The following is a 26,362-nucleotide window of genomic DNA, read 5'->3' on the forward strand; positions in this document are numbered from 1 at the left end:
ATGCCTCCTCCACCCCTGGACATTGACGGGAGTCCGGCGTATGCGGTGAGGGGCCTGCTGGTCTCCAGGTTCCGTGGGGGACGGCTCCATTACCTGGTGGACTCAGAGGGGTATGGTCCTGAGGAGAGGAGCTGGATTCCGTCTGGGGATGTTCTGGACCCCAACCTAATTCATGACTTCCACCGTCGCCGCCCTGACTGTCCCGCTGCTCGTCCTCGTCCTCCTGGCCGGCGACGTCCAGCGGCTGGAGCCGCGCGTCCTGGGAGGGGTGGGGGGGTGCTGTCAGGTCTCCTCCCGTTGCTCCCCTCCGGCGCTCTGATTTGCCGGTCTACTGAGCCACCGGTCTGAGCGCACCACCTCGGCAACACCGGAATGGAAACCCAACGCACCCTAATCACCTCCAGCGCACCTGCACCTCATCATCTTATCACCACCCCTATTTAGCCCTGGACTGTTCTGGATGATGTTGTGTGATTGTTTAGCTTTGTGTCGTTTACTCCATTGTTGTTATTGTTAAGTAAACCTTGACCTTGTTAATTCCTGCCTCTGCGTCCTGCCTCTTCGTATACTCAGTACTCGTCACAGTCTGGGGCTGTTTTTCATGGTTCGGGCTAGGCCCCTTCGTTCCAGAAGGGAAATCTTAACGCTACAGCATACAATGACATTCTAGACTATTCTGTGCTTCCAACTTTGTGATAACAGTTTGGGGAAGGCCCTTTCCTATTTCAGCATGACAATGCTCCCGTGCAGAAAGCGAGGTCCATACAGAAATGGTTTGCCGAGATCGGTGTTGAACTTGACCGGCCTACACAGAGCCCTGACCTCAACCCCATCTAACACCTTTGGGATGAATTGGAATGCCGACTGCGAGCCAGGCCTAATCGCCCAGCATCAGTACCCAATCTCACTAATGCTCTTGTGGCTGAATGGAAGCAGGTCCCCTCAGCAATGTTCCAACATCTAGTGGAAAGCCTTCCCAGAAGAGTGGAGGCTGTTATAGCAGCAAAGGGGGTACAACTCCATATTAATGCCCATGATTTTGGATTGAGATATATACTTTTGGTCATGTAGTGTAAGTTTAATTACATTTTACATTTTAGTCATTTAGCAGACGCTCTTACCCAGAGCGACTTACAGCTTAGCGAGTGCATACATTTTCATACTGGCCCCCCGTGGGAAACGAACCCACAACCCTGGCGTTGCAAGCGCCATGCTCTACCAACTGAGCTACAGGGGACTAGATAATGATAAGCCTTGCATCATTAAGCTTTAAATCATTAAAGGGAATCTATTTTCTTTTTTATGAACACTAACATTAAAGTTTATTCGATGGCATGTACTTGTTCAAAGCTAAGCTACAAAGTATTTTTTCCTTTTACCAATGGAGAAAAAGTTCAAAAGGAACTTACCTTCAGTGTTGGGTAGATCTGGGCTCAAACAAGACCTTCAGGAGAAAAGGCAAGGAAGAAAGAAGGCAAGAAAGGAAAAACAAGAACCGAATCAGTGAAATTCACCAGCACACATTATTAATACACAATCAAATCAAGTTGTTGGAAGCTGATGGTAAACTACTGCTAGTGTGAGTACAGCTACCCAGAGATGAGAGATTGAGAGCAGAAAGAAAGCAGTAGGTTTTCCCAGCAGTAGCAACAGAGGTAACATGATAGGTGGTGTTAGGAAATTAAACAGAATGTGTCCCTAATGGCACCCTATTCAGTGCACTTTTGACCAGGGCCCATAGGGTTCTATTCAAATATAGTGCACTATATAGGGAATCGGGTGCCATTTGGGACACATCAACGGAAATCAGAGTTTCTAACAGAGCGAGTTGCCCAATCTAAGGCATTACAGACTGCTAGACTTTAACAGTAAACAACAACAATAGGAATGATTCATTTGCCCTGGCGAGCGTAGAGGTGCGAGCGCTGGTCACATGGTGGGTCCACTGCCAGGATACACTCGGAACCCACGCAACAGACTTTTGGGTTCTAATCTCCTATCACGCTCTGCTGCCCGGCCAGAGAATGTGTGTGTCTATGTTCCTTCAAAGCAGACTAGACCTCTATTGTCTTTATCCATGAGAAAAGATGAGGACTAATTCCTTTTGTTTGCCATGCATTAGCCACGGCACACACAACCCACATTACCAATCAGACCGGTGTCTCTCAGCAGAGGTGATGGGCTGGGTCCTAAACCTCTCTGAGGTATTTCTACTCTCTCCAGGGGAGATGTAGAGTCTGGGCCTGCGCCCCCTGTCCCTGTCCCCCCTCCATGGGAACGCTGTACTGTCCCGCTCCCCTATCCAGGGGACCTCCGTAACCCGTGGGTACACCCATTTTATTTCCTCCTCTCTTTGGGGCGCAACACAGAGACGGATAAGGGTCGGGCGATGAAGAAAGGAAAGAAAAATAGCAAGGTGAGAGAATGGAAGAAAGAGCAGGAAAATAGTCATTTAAGAAATGCAGCATGATTTTAATTTGTTTCCCACACAGAATCCCAACCCCTGGTTTTATAATTGGAGGAGTAATGAAGGCCACACTCATGCAGAGATTTGATTACTGATTATAATTTTGTGTTAGGCAGCGGATTAGTGAGTTCCAAACAGAGAAGCCAGCAGCAGCTCTTAGCAGAATGCATTGTAGTGCAGCACTGTACTACAGAACCACCTACAGCTCAGGTTTCCTGACGACTGGGGCAGTAGCAGTCGTAGCACTTTCCAGGTAGGAGTGACAAAGCTTGGCCACAGAGATACGAGCGTCCCTGGTCTCCCTGGTCTCTGGGGGGCTCTGGTCTCTATTACTGATCCCATCCTCAATGGCCCCCCTCCGCAGGCCTGCTGCCTCTTTGACTGACCCTGGCTCCTGGGCCCCAAGGATGGAACCTCTAGGGGCCCCATCGGGCCCAGCGTCAGACGTGGAACGGCTGGATGAGATGGAGCCTTCAGTGGTCATGGTGGTGGTGGTTGGGCCTCCTCCCCTGGCCAGGATGTGGGTGGAGGCGGGGGCAACCCCTCTCTGGATGTAGATGGTGTTGTCACTCCACGGTTGTTGGCCCTTCTCCCTGGAGGCGCTGAGCTCTGCTCTGACCTCGGCGGCCTGCAGGAGAGACATGGGTTGTTCCGTTGGTCTGTTTGGTTCGGGGTCTGTGTCCGGTTCCTCCCATCTCATCCTGGTTCTCCCTCCCCCTCCTCCCAACTCAGCCTCCCTCCCCTGTCCCACTCCCTGGCCTCCTCTGGCCCTGCTGTAGCCAGCCTGCTCCTCCTCTCCCCTGTTGCCGGTTCGGGGGCCGCTGCCATGTGGGTCCTCTGTGCTCTTTTCCCTGTGTCTGATCTCCGACGGCAGCACAGCTTTCCTGCTCTTCAGTAGTCCCTCAGTCCTCACCTCCTGTCTGCCCTCCCTAGGGGCTCCCCTCTTCTCCTCTTCTACTTCTCCCTCCATCTCCTCTTCCTCCTCTGGCGGAGGCTGTTGGGGCTGCTGTGCCCTGGAACCGGGGCCAGTGGCCATGGACAGATAGCTGGGGTCTTCACTCTGCCCAGAACAGGTGAGCTGAGGCTGGTGGTGAGAATAGGACTTGGGGCCTGGAGTGTCAGTGGTGGTGTAGGCCGGAGCCTGGGGGTCATGGTGGTAGGCTGTGGCGTGGGTGGTGGTCTGGGGGTGTCTCCTGTACAGGGGGGCCTCGGGGACATGGTGGCCCAGCTCTGGACTCCTCTTTCGGACTCCCTCCTCCCTGGCCAGTCTTTCCCTAACTCTGATTCTTTAGGGAGAGATAGAGGGTTAACAACACGCTCCAGTTTGTACTGAAACTCAACAGAGAGTGCAGAGAGAACAGAGAGATAAATTATGGTAAATGCCCAACACATCCACTTCACTCAGCCACAAACATTCCCTTGCACCCCACCTCCCTTCCCCTCTCTTATTCAAGCGTGGCTCCATTTAGAGAAAACTGTCAAAATGTCATCAACAATATATCCCAGAAATATGAATGTAATACCATCTGACCAGTGAGATACTAATGAGAAACACATGATGAACAACAAGTTACCAAACTAAAACAAACAGGGAATCAATAGGCTGCAGAGCACAAACAGACCACATGCTGGATGATGGTGGGGGTTGGTTGGTTGGTTGACAACACGCTAGGCTATAGTTGTTGCCAGGTGGTGGCTAATGCTTTTCCAACAGTAGCTAAATATAGAACAGTAGCTCTTTCCTATAAGACTTGTCTGTGATGATTGTGTGGTTCTGGGAGAGTTAAAACTCTCGGTTAATCTCTCTGTAGGGCAGCTAGCATATGGCATAAAAACACTCAGCTCTTTGCCATTTTCCTATAGTACATCTAAGATGTTCCTGGGACAGGACAGGTCAGAGCGCCCTCTCCTTCTCTTCCTTTCTCTTTTCACTGGTCTCTACTATTCAAGGTCCGGGAAGATTCTTCCACAACAGTCTTCCACAGCTGAGCAGGCCTGGGCCTGGATTCACATAGCATATCTTCAGAAGAAATATCTTCTTAACTGCAATTTTTTCCTTAAAGGCCCAGTGCAGTCAACAACATGATTTTCCTGTGTTTTAATAATACTGTTGGAATAATACTGTGAAATTGTGAAAATAATGATAATGCGCTTTTAGTGTAAGAGCCTGCATGAAATTTCAGCCTGTTTTGGTGGGATGGGAGCTTTGGCCTCGCTGGGGACATCACCGGGCAGTAAATTAGTCAGACCAATGAGAGAGTTCCAAACCTCCCTTCCATTAACATATTTTTCAGTTTTCCCCTTCCTAACTCAGGCAGTCCTAACAAATATATCGCTTTGACCATTTTAATTGAAAACAAATCACAGTAAGGTACGTAATTGTTGCCCAGAAATGATTTGATATCGAGATGAAAACACCTTTAACTATACATTTACACTATAGACTTATGAGGAAAGTTAAGCAAAGTTGCCATTTCTCGTTTTAGATTGCGTTTTGTGAATCTGGTGGGCAACAGGGCCTAGGCCTGGCTGTGGCAAGTTAGCTCAGTCTTCTTTTCTCCTCATCTCTGAACGACACATTCCTTTATGAGTAAATCCAGTAGCCATAGCTAGAGGTTCAGCTGTTCTTTATTTAGTTAGGCTAACAATTCTAGGCTGATATCTGATTATACTGCAGAGCAACAGACACTGCGTGACTTTACTGATAACCCCCTCACTTGTGTATTTACAACCCATTTGTGACTTGAACCTGATAATAGGTTTAGTGGGTCAGAAATGGTCTACTATAATAACAAAGACCTGTCAATGTCATGAATATAGACATCTAGTCAGCATAACTCTACTGGACTCCGTTGTCTGTCTGTAATCACAAGGTTGCTACTGCTTTGAGCCCAGATCCAATGATCTGATTGTTCAAATCTAGAAAAAGGAAATGAAGAAGAGCAAATGGAGCTAACAGCAATAATTTTTCCAGCTCTAATTACCAATTTATCTGACTGTGTGTGGGCCTGAGGGAGAGAGGATACAGTACTGGATATATCTGCTGAGTAAAGACAGAGGAGCGGGGGATGAGTCGTGACTAAAGGGTTTTCTCCCACTGTCTGACTCCCAGCATCATCCTCCCCTCTCTCTCTCCCTCAGTCTGGCCTAGTCAGCAGAGAAACAGGGAGTAACAGAGTTCTGCAATAGAACACTTACTGTAAGTAACTCTACAACTCTATAAGTCATTGAGATATAAATGTCTGTAGAGTCATTGGACAGCCTGAATGGGGGCAGGGAGGTGAAACATTTGGTCAATGAAATTAAACCACAGCAACACCCATTAATGTTGATGGTGGGTGAGGTCAGAGGTCACATGCGACAATGCCATGATGGGATAGGTTAAGAGATGGGAATGTGGAGGGGAGGGAGGGAGGGTCAGACACACCCTGTACCTGGAGGGCCAGTTGATAAGGGACTGGATGTTGCCCGCCGAATCAGTCTGGAGGAACCAATCGCTGGTTGGTTTCACTTCCGGGCTGTACCAATGGGACGGGAAATGCAGTGAGTCAGCGACTATGTCCAAACTGGCACCCTACTATTCCCATGTAGTGCACTACGTTTGACCAGAGCCCTATGGAGCTCTGGTCAAAAGTAGTGCACTATATAGAGAATAGGGTGTACTTTTGGACACACACTGGATGAGTGAGTGGCTAGCGGCTAGACTGCCCAGTGTTTCACTTGTAGCACACACATGATTGACTTCACATTGTACTTGACCAAAAAATACCATCCTTCTGCCTGGATATCCCATTCTCTAGTAGTCTAGTGAGAGCTCTTATGAATCTGGTATTTGGAGAGATGTCAACAAATGATGAAATATCAAACAATAAATGAACATACTGTACATCAATTGGGGCTTATGAAAATAATAGGACCATACAGACCAGTGGAGGCTTTTGAGGGGAGAACAGCTCATAATAATGATTGGAACGGAGCAAATGGAATGGCATCAAACCATGTGCTTGATGCATTTGATACCATTCCACTGATTCCATTCCAGCCATTACCACAAGCCCGTCCTCCCCAATTAAGGTGCCACCAACCTCCTGTAATACAGACATAACACAAACAGCAGCATGTATTGCAATGCACACAGTGTACTGTACATGTTCAGTGCCTTCATAATAAGTTGCATGGACTCACTCTGCATGCAATAATATTGGTTAACATGATTTTTGAATAACTACCCCACACATACAATTATCTCTAAGGTCCCTCAGTCAAGTAGTGAATTTCAAGCACATATTCAACCAGTCCAGGAAGGTTTTCCAATGCCTCGCAAAGAAGGGCACCGCTTGGAAGAAAGATTTTAAAAAAGCAGAATGAATATCGCTTTGAGCATGATGAAGTTATTAATAAGGCTTTGGATGGTGTATTTATACACTGTGGCATTAAAGATACAGGCGTCCTTCCCAACTCAGTTGCCATAGAGTAAGGAAACTGCTCAGGGATTTCACCATAAGGCAATAGTAATTTTAAATTACAGTTTAATGGCTTTAATGCAACAAAACATGGAAAAAGTCAAGGGGGTTGAATACTTTATGAAGGCACTGTATATGGGAAAGTATAGGTATACATTCAACTGATGTAGCCTATTGTGTACAATGCACGTGCATGATTTGGTCCTAAAGAAGGAAGGCAAAAATCCCAGCGTAGTCCTGTCCCATGTGGCTACATAGTATATGAACTTCCTTATCTGTCCTACCAGATATCCAGAGCCATGCCCTCTCTCTCACCCAGCAGAGGGCAACAACATGTGACTCAGATGGTCTCTATGGGGCCTGAACAAAAGCCAGGACTGAGTCATAACTTCCTAGTAAAGAGGGCTGTGCTGGACTGTGAATAGGCATATGACTTCTATATATTCTATACACAAAGGAGAGATGTTTAAATAAATAGTCATGTCTTTCTGTAGAGGAGAACAAAAGGAAGAAAGCAGGGTGTCGCGGGACGATATGTGACCGACCGGCTCGGTCCTATGTAGGAAAATTTGAAATTGTGTTTTTTACATTGGATAAAAGTAGAGACTCAGAGCTAGAAAATGGTATATCATACACTGCAGTTGAAGAACAATGGGAAAGTAATTCTGCTTTGAAAATTGATCAACTTGTAACCCCACTTTTGAGAAAATGGCCGTTGAATGTTTTGGTACACCTACAGGAGAGCTCTTCTTTGTCTACACCATTCAGCATCGTTCACACCCTCTTAAGCCTTAGCCCCACCCTTTAATAATTCACATGTGAGGCCATGTGCTAAACAGAGTGAGTAAGATAGTGTAGTAAACAACCAAAGATTTCTAAAGATTTCAAAAATACACTTTATATAGTCCTTGGAGTGACAGAGACAGACAGAGACAGAGACAGAGACAGAGGAAAGCAAATGAGTGACAGACCACTAGCCCTCTGCTCCATGTCCTAAACCCTAAACTCTTTCTCCAGGCGGGCAGTTTGGCATGGTGTTGCTGGCCTTCATCAGTCCCAGCTGTGTCTCTGTATGCTGTCATAGTTCTGACTGAGGAGTCACACAGTGCGCCCCCTAACCAAACACCCCTCCTGATGGCTAACACAACACAGCTGCTGGCAAGTTTTGAAACCCGATAGTGAGAGACAGAGAGAGCGACAGACACAGAGAGCGACACGGAGACACAGACAGAATGAAAGCGAGACAGAGTGAAAGAGAGAGACAGAGTGAAAGACAGAGAGAAAGACAGACGGACAGATGAGGGAGAGAGAAATGCCTGGTGGGATGTGGAATCTAACTGTCCCCCTTAGTTAGTCAACATTTAGTACCAGCAGGGTACAGCTAGGCCAAGAGCTGGCTGTTTAAATAAGACTGAGGGACTGAGGGGAGGAGTATGAAGAGCACTGGAGAGAACATTGGAAAATGCAATGTCTCCAGACACAGAACTGCATTGGCCAGGACTGTGAATCCCAAATGAAATATCCCTTAACTATTTGGTGGGGACATTAACATTGAGAGTGCCATTTCTTAGAACATGACACCATTACAGTTTCACCTCCTGAAATAAAGGAAATAAAGGGATTTGGGTGACTTTGGCTCAGTCATAGTGGGATAACAACTTTGCAATTATAGTAGATTCTTAATATAATTTTGACTTCAACTAAGCACCAAAGCAGCTCCTTTTATCTAGTCTAACTTATCAGCTTAATCGTACAGGTTGCTGTTAAACCACCTGAACATGAAAGACATGCAGCAGCACCATCAATGCCTGATCTGAGTTCAGTTCAGATTTCAGTCCTCCCAGGCCCAGCTGCGTCTGTTTGAACCCTTTTGGACCAACTGAGCCTGCCTGCGCTGCACTTTAATTCCACTCCAGACAACTGCTCTGGGATCAGATTGCTGTTTCTTTACTGTATGAAATAATGTGTGCATCCCAAAGGGTACCCTATTCCCTATATAGTGCACTACTTTGGACCAGTGGTGTCAAAAATAGCGCACTATATAGGGAATAGGGTGCCATTTGGGACACATTCAATGTTCCTGCCAAGAGGACGACTTTGTGAGGGGGCGAGCGATGAGTGGACTGCAAGCCTAATGGATGGTGTGTCATCTTCCAGTCCCAAACGCAGCCCACCCATCCTTCCATAGGAGGACACACACGGGAGCGTCTCCTCACGCACACGCTAACGCACAAACACACAGTCACACGCTAACATAGGGCCGGGGTCAGAGAGGAGGACAGGCTCTGGGCTGGAGATGAGCACAGACCCTCTAGTTCTGTTAAAGGCATCAAGGAGACGCAGTTTGTGTGTGTGTGTGTGTGTGTGTGTGTGTGTGTGTGTGTGAGAGAGGGAGATACAGAGACCATCTCTTTCTCTCCATCTGTTTTGTTTACAGTAAGGGGACAGAGATACTGTACATAGAGAGAAAGAAAGAGAGAGGTGTAGAAGGTAGGGCCACTAACCCCTTTCTGCTGAGGATGTTGTGGGACTGTTGCTCTATGAACAGGTCCCCAGGGGACACCTCCTGTTTGGGGGAGGGCAGCAAGGACTTCCGGCCCGTCTTGGGCGAGCTGGGGGGCAACCCCATGATGGTGTAGTCCTTAGCAACGGGCACTTTGGCCGAGGTCGATGACGTCACATCCATGTAGGTGGAGGAAGATGGCTGCTGTGGCTCGGGGGCTTTGACGTTCCTCTCCTGCTGAGCCGCCCTGCGCTGGTTCTCCAGGTTCCCCACCCTCTCCCTCTCCGTGAATGAGTCCACCCTGGGTCGCCCCTGGCCAGGCTCGCCGTAAACCCTTGGCTGGGGGGCCACTCTCCCCACCCTGTTGCTGCTGGATGTGTAGGAGGGTTCATCCCCCACAGACTCTGCCCTGCAGCGTATTTCGGGGTGTGTGTAGCCCTGTTGCCTCTCAGAGGAAGACGCCAACTCACTGTGTCCACTGGAGGTGCCGTATCGGGAAAATAAGTGGTCGGTGGCAATGGTGTCTGGCTCTTGGTCCAGCGAGATGCCATAGCGCTCGGCCAGCTGGCGACGCCTTTCCGCCTTGTAGCGGGCAATCCGCTCCACCTTGGAGTCCAGGTCGGTACCAGCAGGGTCTGTGGGTTCGGTGAGGACGGTCTGGGTGTGTTCCTCGGGTCGGCACCGGGCTCTGGACTGCCTCTCTGGAGCAGTGACCTGCTGATGGGTCATCATCTCTGGACTCTCCATGTCCTCCTTACTGTAACATTGTACTGTGACTGGGGATAGAGTGAGAGACCCTTACTGCTTTAGACTATTACAGTATGTAGGACTAAAACACTACGCAAGTAATATATAATGCATGATGTCAATGCATATCTTGCAACTGATTTAATACTGTAAGCAATTATTGACCAAATTCATATTCAAAAGCATGGGTCAGGTTTCTTTATTGATATGCTATATGGAGCTCTAACTATGCTCTAGTTCTGTCATTCTGTGGGCTGCGTAAGTAGCTGATGCAGCCATGTAGGAACTCCAGGTACAATTTGTTCTGTTTAGTGACTGGTAGATTGTGTATTCTGTTGTGCCTAGGTGTCCTTGTCCTCACTGACACAGGGTACTCTATAGTGTGTCCTCACCAACACAGGGGTCACAGGTGTCTGAGGCACGTGTGTAACGGGGCGTGTCTTCCTCTAGCAGCCGATTGGTCACCAGGCCTGGGCTGCTGGGTAATATGGCGGGTTGCACTTCGCTCTCTATGCCTTCCAACCGCCGGGCAATCCTCTCCTTCCTGCACAGTGAGACACAGAGTCAGATACACACACAGTGACACACACAAGTTCTCATTTATCACAATTCATTACATGGTTGATGGAGCTGAATGTCTCGGTTGTACCTGTTCATTTCCCAGTCACAGCTAGTGGTAGGGCTGATGCCTTCAAAACGCTTCCTCAATTCTGAAACTGGACAGATGAAAAACACACAGGTACGTTAAACAGGATACAACTGGAAAGTAGTCCAAGTTTATTCAATTCAGTAGTCATTATAAGAGAGCGAGAGACGTCACAGCAGATGAGGTTGGACAGTTTAAGCTCACATTAGCCAACAGAGTTTACTGTAATTCAAACCGATCTGGGACAGGCTACTGTCACATCTAGAACAAGAATAGATCTCGGTTTGCTTGTGGGTCTTGTTATTGAACTATAAGGAGGTGACGATTCCTTCAGTAGCCTACTCTGTTCTCTACAACACAGTGACAAATTGCTGAGACACACATTCACAAGGAACTGACCAAATCTGCATCCCACCTCGACAATAAAAGATAATAGAAAGAGTCCAATCTGCCACTGACTAATTGACTTAGCGAAATAAGTGGTTACATTGAATCTTTCATGTGATTGATCTTAAAATAATGAGCCCACCTAGTGCCTACATAGAGACCAAAAGATCACACAGAATTCACCCAAACCCATAGGCTGTGTTTACACAGGAAGCCCAATTCTGATCTTTTGGGCAATTATTAGTGAAAGATCTAATCTGATTGGTCAAAAGACCAATTACAGGCCAAAATATCAGAATTGATCAGCCTGTGTAAACGCAGCCAGAGCAGGGCAGTCAGGTAATGGCCTATTGGGTTGGATTGAACCAGACTGCCCCTCTAGGAGGACAGACAGACAGAGTCCTATCCCATGAGCTAGTAGGAAAGGAGTTGCACTGTAGTCAGGATAAACAGAACAGCCCAGTCTAGAGCTTGTTATGCGTGTTACTGCTGGACAACACATGTAATAGAGCAACTTTTTAATACACAACAGAAACAAAACAAGCAAACCAAACACACACTCCAAGTGCCATGTGCCCTGGCCTCTCTGACTGTGTGAGCACACACTGAGGGTCTAGCAGACATGACATTAAACTGAAAATGTCACCTAAAATTATCGACACCGACCAAACAGACCACTTATCGTGGACATTTGCTGATATCGTTTATTATGATAAATAACCTATAGAGTCCTACTAGAGAAATGTGAAGTTTGAATTTAAATACGTTTTCTAATATGGGTGATTGTTAATGGAACAATTGATAGCTACAACATTCAATGTAGTAGTAGAAGTTTAAGGGTAATATAAATAAATAACTGTGGTGCACATTCATGGTATAAACTTAACGTTCTATTTATCGTTATCGTGATAATTCAGTCAATTTATTGTGATATGGATCGCCCAGGGCCCGGTTTCCCGACAGCGATGGAACTTAGTTGTACAAGTGTTTTAACGATGCATTTTCCTACAACAGCCGCAGAGAGAACGGTCGCTAAGTGCATCGTTGGAGCATGTGTCGATACTGATTGGATCGAAAGAAAGGGAGCGCTGCTCTTGGATCAGCTTTCTTCATTCAAATCTTTCCTTAACATTACAATTATTTCACAATACTGACAACATCAGCTCCTATAGATATTACTACCTACAGCTGCAAATATTGAGGCAGCTTATTCTATGCTTACCCAATAAAAATTCACTAAAATCCCAGATTTGGCACATCATTGCACACATGTTAGGCTACTCATCAATAAATATATTGAGACAAATTACAGAAAGTAGCCTACAAGTAGCAAAATAGAACAATTGATTGAATATGAAATGTATTTCAATATGATTGAAATAGGCCTATAGCCTACTGTCTATAATTTAATGCAATCATCTCGGTTTTCATTTGAAACATATTTTTATACATTGCTTCTATGTAACACTTGCAATGAGAACGTTGTATTTGTAGTCAACTTTGTTCTGAAGTTATCGGATGTCACAGAGAGATGGATAAAACATGTGATTCTATGTTTAGCGGAGAACTTGTGTATAAAGTCATGTGGGAGGGCAAAAAAAGCATCTAACAACACACTTAGCTGTTCTACGAGTGGTCTGAGGCAGGCATTAGATTACGAACGTTTTGAAGTGCCCAAAAGGGCTCTGGTCAAAAGTAGTGCACTATGTAGAGAAAAGGGTGCCATTTGAGATGGAGCCTTTGTCAGATGGAGTCATGTGTTTCATGCGGCACAGCATGCTGAAACAGAAAGCCCTGAGTCACCTTTAGGGAGGCTTGCCAAGAGATTGATATCTATATCCTTGGTGTTCTTGGCCGGGTCGTCCTTCTCTTCGAACGAGAACACTTTCTGGAAGCTGCAGGGGGGGCATAAATAAAAACAGAACAGCTCAGTCAGTCAGAACCAATTATGTATCTAAACAATAGTATGCGAATGCTATGTATTGGCCAATGAGAGGCTTTGAAGCCACCGGTCAGCCATATTGGCTCTCCTCAGAAGAAGCAGTCCTCCATAGGAATGAATAGAATTCTACAGTATTTCAATTATAAACTCAGCAAAAAAAGAAACGTCCTCTCACTGTCAACTGCGTTTACTTTCAGCAAACTTAACATGTGTAAATATTTGTATGAACATAACAAGATTCAACAACTGAGACATAAACTGAACAAGTTCCACAGACATGTGACTAACAGAAATGGAATAATGTGTCCCTGAACAAAGGGAGGGGGGGTCAAAATCAAAAGTAACAGTCAGTATCTGGTGTGGCCACCAGCTGCATTAAGTACTGCAGTGCATCTCCTCCTCATGGACTGCACCAGATTTGCCAGTTCTTGCTGTGAGATGTTACCCAATTCTTCCACCAAGGCACTTGCAAGTTCCCGGACATTTCTGGGGGGAATGACCCTAGTCTTCACCCTCCGATCCAACAGGTCCCAGACGTGCTCAATGGGAATGAGATCCGGGCTCTTCGCTGGCCATGGCAGAACACTGACATTCCTGTCTTGCAGGAAATCACGCACAGAACGAGCAGTATGGCTGGTGGCATTGTCATGCTGGAGGGTCATGCCAGGATGAGCCTGCAGGAAGGGTACCACATGAGGGAGGAGGATGTCTTCCCTGTTACGCACAGCGTTGAGATTGCCTGCAATGACAACCAGCTCAGTCTGATGATGTTGTGACAAACCACCCCAGACCATGACGGACACTCCACCTCCAAATCGATCCCGCTCCAGAGTACAAGCCTCGGGTGTAACGCTCATTCCTTCGACGATAAACGCGAATCCAACCATCACCCCTGGTGAGACAAAACCGCGACTCGTCAGTGAAGAGCACTTTTTGCCAGTCCTGTCTGGTCCAGCGACGGTGGGTTCGTGCCCATAGGTGACGTTGTTGCCGGTGATGTCTGGTGAGGACCTGCCTTACAACAGGCCTACAAGCCCTGAGTCCAGCCTCTCTCAGCCTATTGCGGACAGTCTGAGCACTGATGGAGGGATTGTGCGTTCCTGGTGTAACTTGGGCAGTTGTTGTTGCCATCCTGTACCTGTCCCGCAGGTGTGACGTTCAGATGTACCGATCCTGTGCAGGTGTTGTTACACGTGGTCTGTCACTGTGAGTACGATCAGCTGTCCGTCCTGTCTCCCTGTAGCGCTGTCTTAGGCGTCTCACAATACGGACATTGCAATTTATTGCCCTGGCCACATCTGCAGTCCTCATGCCTCCTTGCAGCATGCCTAAGGCACGTTCACGCAGATGAGCAGGGACCCTGGGCATCTTTCTTTTGTTGTTTTTCAGAGTCAGTAGAAAGGCCTCTTTAATGTCCTATGTTTTCATAACTGTGACCTTAATTGCCTACCGTCTGTAAGCTGTTAGTGTCTTAACGACTGTTCCACAGGTACATGTTCATTAATTGTTAATGGTTCATTGAAAAAGCATGGGAAACAGGGTTTAAACCCTTTACAATGAAGATCTGTGAAGTTATTTTGATTTTTACAAATTATCTTTGAAAGACAGGGTCCTGAAAAAGGGACGTTTCTTTTTTTTTGCTGAGTTTATGTTAAGGACAAAATTACATGTATTTAAGTATTTTGTTGTGGTAGTGGGAACAGTAACATTAGTGCTCTCATAAAAAATAGTTTTTCTATATTTAAATGTTTTTATTTGAATGTTTAGCTCACATAATATAAGTATACTTTAAGGCGTCTGTAACAGAATAAATGTGGCAAAAACAAAATGTAGACATTAATAAATGCATTTCTACTGCTTCCAAAATATTTTGTACGAATGGTGGGGGAGTAGTAAAATAGTGGCGCAGCGGTTTCAAATCAGCGCCCCCCTGTCAGTCATCTAGTGTATACAGTATATAAATCATTGGTCAGAACAATGTCCATGGGTTAATTTCAGTAAGCAGAAATGAACAATGTCATTATATTCTGGTTGTATCTCAAATGGCACCCTATTCCCTATAGTGCACCACCCAAAAGTATTGATATTAGTGGTGCACTATTTAGGGAATAGGGTGTCATTTGGGACGCACACTCACACAAATGCACTGAAAACAAATGCACTGAAAGAGGAATCATTGGCTGGGTTAGAAAAAGGGGAACTGGATTCTCAGAGGTCATGAGGACATCCAAATGTTTAAAAAATATATTTGGAAGAAAGATTGTTTTGAAACACGTTCAATAATCTAAATAGCCGACCAGTGAATCTTGACCCAAGTTGTTCCTATTCGCAACTAAAATAGGTAATTAATTATCAAAACTATGTGCATTTATTTTCAGTAATAGGCTTATTACATCAAGGTCGTAGACGTAGATCCTGTTGATCTATTCACACTGACTCAAATCTACGACACTAACACACTAAGACCTGTTACGTCTATTGTTGCAAAGCATTACGATAGGAAAAGAACACCCTTAAAATATCTAGGAGGGCCGTTTGTAATAGTGTGGGTTGGACTTCTTCACCGCAAACCAGTTGTGGTATGAAATATACAACAAGACTATCTGAAGGAAGGGGCCGTTGAGAAGAGGAACACATCCTTTTGGGTTTTGGCAGATGAACTAGCACATTACATGGCAAAGAACACATGACACACCCATTTTTCTGAAGTATTTAATCATTTGAGTAAAGGATGACACAAACATAATGGACAACCAATAACTCTCATAAACAGATACCGTAAACGTATGCAGAGCTGTGGAGTCATGGGTGGCAGCGGGGTGGAATATTTGACACCAGGCCAAAACGTTGACACAATGCAATCACACCAATGCTGCAGTGGCGTTCACACTAGAGTGACCTTATCCTTCACTTTCTCACTTCGCTTGGAAACTGTCCCAATGGGAATGATGTGTAACGTACACACAGACACCCACGGCAGCAAAGCGGCATACACAGGCTGAAGAGAGACTATTAGACGCGCAATGATACCGTATACAGAACCGAAACAATACACAAATATTGATATTATCCGTGAAAAAAATGGCATCTTACCTAAGAGCCCTCTTCTGTAAAAGTCTTGCCTTCCCAAGTTTGATGGGGGTCTCACTCCCAAGTCCTAGAGAGAAGGAGAGAGAAAACATAATTTAGACTATTAGACCATACTCAGAGTTCTTCATCACTTGAGTGAAGGGAGTGAGGCCATTTTGAATGGTCCAACTTTACACTTTTTAATGACCAAACATTAAAAAGAGTGTATTAGAGGCGTCTTAAGGTAATTCAGCAACATTTCTCTATGTATGACATTAATCAAGTGGACTTGCAATACCACAGAGGAAATAAATGAATACATTGGAAAACTAAAACCTGTTTTATTGAACCATGTTGACCAATAAGAGATGTGTGCAGCCTTTGGGTTTTAATAACGAGAGCAATGTGTAAGTGAGTGCATCCCAAATGGCACCTATTCCCTATATAACGCAGTACTTTTCAACAGAGCCCTATGGGCCCTGGCATTAAATTAGTGGTGCACTACATAGGGAATAGAGTGGCAATTGGGATGCAGCCTGGTGTTTATTTGAACATGAAACCAGGTGAGTTCAGACAGCTATCTCACAAAGACGTGCGCACGCGCACACACACACACACACACACACTAAATTGCGGTACAGATCTTTCTAAAGTGGCTTGTCGCTATGATGTCACAGCTCAAGGCGATAGATGTTTGATTACTTTTAATTGAGACTAATGGATGCTTTAAGTCTGATCACACTAAGTGTTGTTGTTCACTAGTTTACTCCAATTAGGGAAGGGGTGGTGGGGTTGGAAAGTAATAAAGGGAAATATATTTTTAAAAAGGATATGTATATATATGTATTTATATGTACATATGTGTATATGCATGTGTATGTATGTATATGTATATACACTACCGTTCAAAAGTTTAGGGTCACTTAGAACTTTCCTTGTTTTCGAAAGAAAATCAATTTCTTTGTCCATTAAAATAACATAAACTTGATCAGAAATACAGTGTAAACATTGTTAATGTTGTAAATGGCTATTGTAGCTGGAAACGGCTGATTTTTAATGGAATATCTACATAGGCGTACAGAGGCCCATTATCAACAACCATCAGTCCTGTGTTCCAATGGCACGTTGTGTTTGCTAATCCAAGTTGATCATTTTAAAATGCTAATTGATCATTAGAAAACCCTTTTGCAATTATGTTTGCACAGCTGAAAACTGTTGTGCTGATTAAAGAAGCAATAAAACTGGCCTTCTGAGCAAGAGGACAAAAACATTAGTGTCTAGTTTGAGAAACAGGCGCCTCACAGGTCCTCAACTGGCATCTTCATTAAATAGTACCCGCAAAACACCAGTCTCAACGTCAACAGTGAAGAGGCGACTCCAGGATGCTGACCTTCTAGGCAGAGTTGCAAAGAAAAAGCCATATCTCAGACTGCCCATCTTAATCTTTTATTTTTATTGGCCAGTCTGAGATATGGCTTTTTCTTTGCAACTCTGCCTAGAAGGTCAGCATCCCGGAGTCGCCTCTTCACTGTTGACGTTGAGACTGGTGTTTTGCGGGTACTATTTAATGAAGCTGCCAGTTGAGGACCTGTGAGGTGAGATCTTCAGTTTCTTGGCAATTTCTCGCATCGAATAGCCTTCATTTCTCAGAACAAGAATAGACTGACGAGTTTCAGAAGAAAGTTATTTGTTTCTGGCCATTTTGATCCTGTAATCGAACCCACAATTGCTGATGCTCCAGATACTCAACTAGTCTCAAGAAGGCCAGTTTTATTGCTTCTTTAAATCAGCACAACAGTTTTCAGCTGTGCTAATACAATTGCAAAAGGGTTTTCTAATGATCAATTAGCCTTTTAAAATGATAAACTTGGATTAGCAAACACAACGTACCATTGGAACACAGGACTGATGGTTGCTGATAATGGGCCTCTGTACGCCTATGTAGACATTCCATTAAAAATCAGCCGTTTCCAGCTACAATAGCCATTTACAACATTAACAATGTCTACACTGTATTTCTGATCAATTTGATGTTATTTTAAAGGACAATTATTTATTTATTTCGAAAACAAGGATATTTCTATGTGACCCTAAACGTTTGAACGGTAGTGTATATATATATATATATATATATATATATATATATATTTGCGAGGGAAAAAAACATGAGGGATTGGAAGTGATTCAGACAATTACATTGATGGAAGTTACAATCTATCAGCAATATTAAAGCTGATCTACCCCACCCCCCAAAAAAAATTATACAAATAAAATAACAAGTCTGATCACACTTAGGGCTGGCACAATTACGTATAAACCATATAACTGACAGTTATGGATGAAGACAGTCATGAAAATAAAATAACTGCCATAATGTGTAATGTTTATGTCCAATAGCCGATGAGCACTGATACGTTTGATCTACAATTTCTCTTCATATGACATGATGATGACTGCTTGTCTAGCTTGCTAGCTAAGATTTTGAAAGTATGATGTTGATATGAACAGTCCAAACAAAGCTACGGTAAATATATATTTTATCTGTGGCCAATGACCTTGAGCCTTCTTGGATGGGCACTTCTAATGTAACTATGGCAGCACCCAAAGGGCTTGAATTTTTGCGCTCTCCACGTAGATTTCGCACGGCGCAACTAGAGAACATTACCAACCCCTACACTCTGTATTTTCTGCTGGCTGCCCCACCACCACTGAAATCACTGAGCTAGGCTGAAACACCTGCATTTTGGAGCGGCCTTACTCAAGAAACCAAAAATATATACCATGTCTGTTTGCGGCTTTATTAACTCAATATATTTTTTTTACATTGTTTGCAAACTGATATGTGACACTTATTAATGCCAAAATAACATGCAAAACAGGCAAAAAAAGTAATATTAACACACACACATACAGTGGGGAGAACAAGTATTTGATACACTGCCAATTTTGCAGGTTTTCCTACTTACAAAGCATGTAGAGGTCTGTAATTTTTATCATAGGTACACTTCAACTGTGAGAGACGGAATCTAAAACAAAAATCCAGAAAATCACATTGTATGATTTTTAAGTAATTCATTTGCATTTTATTGCATGACATAAGTATTTGATCACCTACCAACCAGTAAGAATTCCGGCTCTCACAGACCTGTTAGTTTTTCTTTAAGAAGCCCTCCTGTTCTCCACTCATTACCTGTATTAACTGCACCTGTTTGAACTCGTTACCTGTATAAAAGACACCTGTCCACACACTCAATCAAACAGACTCCAACCTCTCCACAATGGCCAATACCAGCAAGCTGTGTAAGGACATCAGGGATAAAATTGTAGACCTGCACAAGGCTGAGATGGGCTACAGGACAATAGGCAAGCAGCTTGGTGAGGAGGCAACAACTGTTGGCGCAATTATTAGAAAATGGAAGAAGTTCAAGATGACGGTCAATCACCCTCGGTCTGGGGCTCCATGCAAGATGGTCCTCTGTAGCTCAGCTGGTAGAGCACGGCGCTTGTAACGCCAAGGTAGTGGGTTTGATCCCCGGGACCACCCATACACAAAAATGTATGCACGCACGACTGTAAGTCGCTTTGGATAAAAGCGTCTGCTAAATGGCATATTATTATTATCTCACCTCGTGGGGCATCAATGATCATGAGGAAGGTGAGGGATCCGCCCAGAACTACACGGCAGGACCTGGTCAATGACCTGAAGAGAGCTGGGACCACAGTCTCAAAGACAACCATTAGTAACACACTACGCCGTCATGGATTAAAATCCTGCAGCACACGCAAGGACCCCCTGCTCAAGCCAGCGCATGTCCAGGCCCGTCTGAAGTTTGCCAATGACCATCTGGATGATCCAGAGGAGGAATGGGAGAAGGTCATGTGGTCTGATGAGACAAAAATTGAGCTTTTTGGTCTAAACTCCACTCGCCGTGTTTGGAGGAAGAAGAAGGATGAGTACAACCCCAAGAACACCATCCCAACCGTGAAGCATGGAGGTGAAAACATCATTCTTTGGGGATGCTTTTCTGCAAAGGGGACAGGACGACTGCACCGTATTGAGGGGAGGATGGATGGGGCCATGTATCGCGAGATCTTGGCCAACAACCTCCTTCCCTCAGTAAGAGCATTGAAGATGGGTCGTGGCTGGGCCTTCCAGCATGACAACGACCCGAAACACACAGCCAGGGCAACTAAGGAGTGGCTCCGTAAGAAGCATCTCAAGGTCCTGGAGTGGCCTAGCCAGTCTCCAGACCTGAACCCTTTGGAGGGAGCTGAAAGTCCGTATTGCCCAGCGACAGCCCCGAAACCTGAAGGATCTGGAGAAGGTCTGTATGGAGGAGTGGGCCAAAATCCCTGCTGCAGTGTGTGCAAACCTGGTCAAGACCTACAGGAAACGTATGATCTCTGTAATTGCAAACAAAGGTTTCTGTACCAAATATTAAGTTCTGCATTTCTGATGTATCAAATACTTATGTCATGCAATAAAATGCAAATGAATTACTTAAAAATCATACAACGTGATTTTCTGGATTTTTGTTTTAGATTCCGTCTCTCACAGTTGAAGTGTACCTATGATAAAAATTACAGACCTCTACATGCTTTGTAAGTAGGAAAACCTGCAAAATCGGCAGTGTATAAAATACTTGTTCTCCCCACTGTATATATACATATACAGTGAGGGAAAAAAGTATTTGATCCCCTGCTGATTTTGTACGTTTGCCCACTGACAAAGACATGATCAGTCTATCATTTTAATGGTAGGTTTATTTGAACAGTGAGAGACAGAATAACAACAACAAAATCCAGAAAAACACATGTCAAAAATGTTATAAATTGATTTGCATTTTAATGAAGGAAATAAGTATTTGACCCCTCTGCAAAACGTGACTTAGTACTTGGTGGCAAAAGCCTTGTTGGCAATCACAGAGGTCAGACGTTTATTGTAGTTGGCCACCAGGTTTGCACACATCTCAGGAGGGATTTTTTCCCACTCCTCTTTGCAGATCTTCTCCAAGTCATTAAGGTTTCAAGGCTGACGTTTGGCAACTTGAACCTTCAGCTCCCTCCACAGACTTTCTATGGGATTAAGGTCTGGAGACTGGCTAGGCCACTCCAGGACCTTAATGTGCTTCTTCTTGAGCCACTCCTTTGTTGCCTTGGCCATGTGTTTTGGGTCATTGTCATGCTGGAATAACCATCCACGACTCATGTTCAATGCCCTGGCTGAGGGAAGGAGGTTCTCACCCAAGATTTGACGATACATGGCCCCGTCCATTGTCCCTTTGATGCGGTAAAGTTGTCCTGTCCCCTTAGCAGAAAAACACCCCCAAAGCATAATGTTTTCACCTCCATGTTTGACGTGTGGATGATGTTCTTGGGGTCATAGGCAGCATTCCTCCTCCTCCAAACACGGCGAGTTGAGTTGATGCCAAAGAGCCCGATTTTGGTCTCATCTGACCACAACACTTCCACCCAGTTCTCCTCTGAATCATTCAGATGTTCATTGGCAAACTTCAGACGGGCATGTATATGTGCTTTCTTGAGCAGAGAGACCGTGCGGGCGCTGCAGGATTTCAGTCCTTCACGGCGTAGTGTGTTACCAATTGTTTTCTTGGTGACTATGGACCCAGCTGCCTTGAGATCATTGACAAGATCCTCCCGTGTAGTTCTGGGCTGATTCCTCACCGTTCTCATGATCATTGCAACTCCACGAGGTGAGCTCTTGCATGGAGCCCCAGGCTGAGGGAGATTGACAGTTATTTTGTGTTTTTTCCATTTGCGAATAATCGCACCAACTGTTGTCACCTTCTCACCAAGCTGCTTGGCAATGGTCTTGAAGCCCATTCCAGCCTTGTGTAGGTCTACAATCTTGTCCCTGACATCCTTGGAGAGCTCTTTGGTCTTGGCCATGGTGGAGAGTTTGGAATCTGATTGATTGATTGCTTCTGTGGACAGGTGTCTTTTATACAGGTAACAAGCTGAGATTAGGAGCACTCCCTTTAAGAGTGTGCTCCTAATCTCAGCTCGTTACCTGTATAAAAGACACCTGGGAGCCAGAAATCTTTCTGATTGAGAGGGGGTCAAATACTTATTTCCCTCATTAAAATGCAAATCAATTTATAACATATTTGACATGCGTTTTTCTGGATTTTGTTGTTGTTATTCTGTCTCTCATTGTTCAAATAAACCTACCATTAAAATTATAGACTGATCATTACTTTGTCAGTGGGCAAACGTACAAAATCAGAAGGGGATCAAATACTTTTTTCCCCCTCACTGTACATTTGAAGTCGGAAGTTTACATACACTTAGCTTGGAGTTATTAAAACTCGTTTTTTAACCACTCCACACATTTCTTGTTAACAAACTATAGTTTTGGCAAGTCGGTTAGGATATTACTTTGTGCATGACACAAGTAATTTTTCCAACAATTGTTTACAGACAGATTATTTCACTTATAATTCACTGTTTCACAATTCCAGTGGGTCAGAAGTTTACATACACTAAGTTGACTGTGCATTTAAACAGCTTGGAAAATTCCAGAAAATGACATCATGACTTTAGAAGCTTCTGATAGGCTAATTGACATAATTTGAGTCAATTGGAGGTGTACCTGTGGATGTATTTCAAGGCCTACCTTCAAACTCAGTGCCTCTTTGCTAAACATCATGGGAAAATCAAAAGAAAATCAGCCAAGAACTCCAAAAAGAAATTGTAGACCTCCACAAGTCTAGTTCATCCTTGGGAGCAATTTCCAAACACCTGAAGGTACCACGTTCATCTGTACAAACAATAGTAGGCAAGTATAAACACCATGGGACCACGCAGCCGTCATACCGCTCAGGAAGGGGACGCGTTCTGTCTCCTAGAGATGAACGTACTTTGGTGCAAAAAGTGCAAATCAATCCCAGAACAACAGCAAATGACCTTGTGAAGATGCTGGAGGAAACGGGTACAAAAGTATCTATATCCACAGTAAAACTAGTCCTATATCGACATAACCTGAATGGGTGCTCAGCAAGGAAGAAGCCACTGCTCCAAAACCCCATAAAAAAGACAGACTACGGGGGTACTTGCAAGCCGAAGAATAACATCCCAACCGTGAAGCACGAGAGTGGCAGCATCATGCTGTGGGGGTGCTTTGCTGCAGGAGGGACTGGTGCACTTCACAAAATAGATGGCATCATGAAGGAAAATGATGTGGATATATTGAAGCAACATCTCAAGACATCAGTCAGGAAGTTAAAGCTTGGTCGCAAATGGGTCTTCCAAATGGACAATGACCCCAAGCATACTTCCAAAGTTGTGGAAAAATGGCTTAAGGACAACAAAGTCAAGGTATTGGAGTGGCCATCACAAAGCCCTGACCTCAATCCTATAGAAAATGTGTGGGCAGAACTGAAAAAGCTTGTACAAGAAAGGAGGCCTACAAACCTGACTCAGTTACACCAGCTCTGTCAGGAAGAATGTGCCAAAATTCACCCAACTTATTGTGGGAAGCTTGTGGAAGGCTACCCGAAACGTTTGACCCAAGTTAAACAATTTAAAAGTTTAGTCTGCAACAAAATGTGGAATAAGTCAAGGGGTATGAATACTTTCTGAAGGCAATGTAGGTCTGATCCTGAATGCCAATTGGTTGAAACCGCGTTAGACGTGATTTATTTCATGATAAACCTACTGTATTTTACGGCAAAATGCCAGTTTACTGTTCTATGAGTAAGTTATTTATTGCTACAGGTTCTATACACTAGTGCTAATACTTGGAGAAGGCAATAAACCCACATTGGGCCTATTAAGTTAGTGTGTGCAGAAAATACTCACTCCATTCAAGAGCATCTGTCCCTGCTGAGATGGGATTACCCTGACCAGAACAGCCCAGCCCGCGATTAGAGAGCACCCAAAAGGAAATGTCACTTAAACAACAACAGGATCATTGACAACTCCGACTACCCCCCCATTCTACCACATACACACCCATTTTGTGTGTTGAAAATGCCTAACCACTTGTATAATGTATTTGCATACACTTAAAAACATGCATACATACATACCCCATCAGACACACCACTATGGGTTTCTTCATGGTACCCAGTACAAAAACAGATTTAATGCATCGCTCAGTTTAATGCTACCAAATACTAATTGAGTGTATGTAAACTTCTTACCCACTGGGAATGTGATGAAAGACATAAAAGCTGAAATAAATCACTCTACTATTATTCTGACATTTCACATTCTTAAAATAAAAGTGGTGATCCTAACTGACCCAAGACAGGGAATTGTGAAAAACTGAGTTTAAATGTATTTGGCTAAGGTGTATGTAAACTTCCAACTTCAACTGTACATACATACATACAGTGAGGGAAAAAAGTATTTGATCCCCTGCTGATTTTGTACGTTTGCCCACTGACAAAGACATGATCAGTCTATAATTTTAATGGTAGGTTTATTTGAACAGTAAGGGACAGAATAACAACAAAAAAATCCAGAAAAACGCATGTCAAAAATGTTATAAATTGATTTGCATTTTAATGAGGGAAATAAGTATTAAAGATGTCTGGCTCCCAGGTGTCTTTTACACAGGTAACGAGCTGAGATTAGGAGCACACTCTTAAAAGGGACTTATTTCCCTCATTAAAATACAAATCAATTGATAACATTTTTGACATGCGTTTTTCTGGATTTTTTTGTTGTTATTCTGTCTCTCACTGTTCAAATAAACCTACCATTAAAATTATAGACTGATCATGTCTTTGTCAGTGGGCAAACGTACAAAATCAGCAGGGGATCAAATACTTTTTCCCCTCACTGTACATACATACGTACATACATACATATCTTAGCTAAACCGTTGGTGCTCAAAACAGGTGGGGCTCTGCCTGTTTTTCTTTGTTATTATGGGATATTGTGTGTAGATTGATGAGGATCTAACAAACGTAACAAAATGTGAAAAAAGAAACGTAACAAAATGTGGAAAAAGTCGAGGGGTCTGAATACTTTCCGAATGCACTGTATACAAAAGTATGTGGACACCCCTTCAAATTAGTGGATTCGGCTATTTCAGCTACACCAGTTGCTGACAGTTGTATAAAATTGAGCACACAGCCATGTAATCTCCATAGACAAACATTGGCAGTAGAATAGCCTTACTGAAGAGCTCAGTGACATTCAACATGGCACCGCCATAGGATGCCACCTTCCCACACAAGCTCACAGAATGGGACCGACAAGTGCTGAAGCGCGTAAAAACCGTCTGTCCTCGGTTGCAACACTCACTATTGAGTTCCAAACTGCCTCTGGTAGCAACGTCAGCACAATAACTGTTCATTGGGAGCCTCATGTAATGGGTTTCCACGGCCTAGCAGCCGCACACAAGCCTAAGATCACCATGTGCAATGCCAAGCATCGGCTGGAGTGGTGTAAAGCTCGCCACCATTGGACTCTGGAGCAGTGGAAACGCGTTCTCTGGAGGGATTAATCACGATTCACCATCTGGCAGTCCTACGGACGAATCTGGGTTTGGCGGACGCTAGGAGAATGCGTAGTGCCAACTGTAAAGTTTGGTGGAGGAGGAATAATGGTCTGGGGCTGTTTATCATGGTTGGGGCTAGCCCCTTAATTCCAGCGAAGGGAAATCTCAACGCTACAGCATACAATTACATTCTAGACGATTCTGTGCTTCCAACTTTGTGGCAACAGTTTGGGGAAGGCCCTTTCCTGTTTCAGCATGACAATGCCACCGTGCACAAAGCGAGGTCCATATAGAAATGGTTTGTCGAGATCGGTGTCGAATAATTTGACTGGCCTGCACAGTGCCCTGACCTCAACCCCATCGAACACCTTTGGGATGAATTAGAACGCAGACTGCGAGCCAGGCCTAATCGCCCAACATCACTAATGCTCGTGGCTTAATGGAAGCAAGTTCCCGCAGCAATGTTCCAACATCTAGTGGAAAACCTTCCCAGAAGAGTGGAGGCTGTTATAGCAGCAAAGGGGGAACCAACTCCATATTAATGCCCATGATTTGGAATGAGATGTTCGACGAGCAGGTGTCCACATACTTTTGGTCATGTAGTGTAGTTCTGTATTTCATTATCAATAACTTTGCAAAACATTTCTAAAAACATGTTTTCACTTT

The 26,362-nt window shown here is 44.3% G+C and overlaps 1 protein-coding gene across 1 annotated transcript in view; it reads right to left on the reverse strand.

Annotated features, from left to right (window-relative positions):
• Positions 1 to 26,362, reverse strand: part of LOC311103009 (supervillin-like) — a gene marked incomplete at its 5' end in the record, with an annotated part of 110,015 nt that overhangs the window by 81,466 nt on the left and 2,187 nt on the right. Inside the window, 9 exons of the mRNA XM_084144504.1 lie at positions 1,410 to 1,444; positions 2,148 to 2,351; positions 2,671 to 3,753; positions 5,902 to 5,985; positions 9,435 to 10,203; positions 10,573 to 10,724; positions 10,830 to 10,896; positions 13,017 to 13,108; positions 16,249 to 16,312. Of these exons, the coding sequence (XP_084000630.1) occupies positions 1,410 to 1,444; positions 2,148 to 2,351; positions 2,671 to 3,753; positions 5,902 to 5,985; positions 9,435 to 10,203; positions 10,573 to 10,724; positions 10,830 to 10,896; positions 13,017 to 13,108; positions 16,249 to 16,312 (2,550 nt within the window). The remainder of the gene's footprint in view (positions 1 to 1,409; positions 1,445 to 2,147; positions 2,352 to 2,670; positions 3,754 to 5,901; positions 5,986 to 9,434; positions 10,204 to 10,572; positions 10,725 to 10,829; positions 10,897 to 13,016; positions 13,109 to 16,248; positions 16,313 to 26,362) is intronic.

Source organism: Coregonus lavaretus (assembly GCF_964263955.1).
Source record: "Coregonus lavaretus genome assembly, chromosome: 2".
NCBI lineage: Eukaryota > Metazoa > Chordata > Actinopteri > Salmoniformes > Salmonidae > Coregonus > Coregonus lavaretus.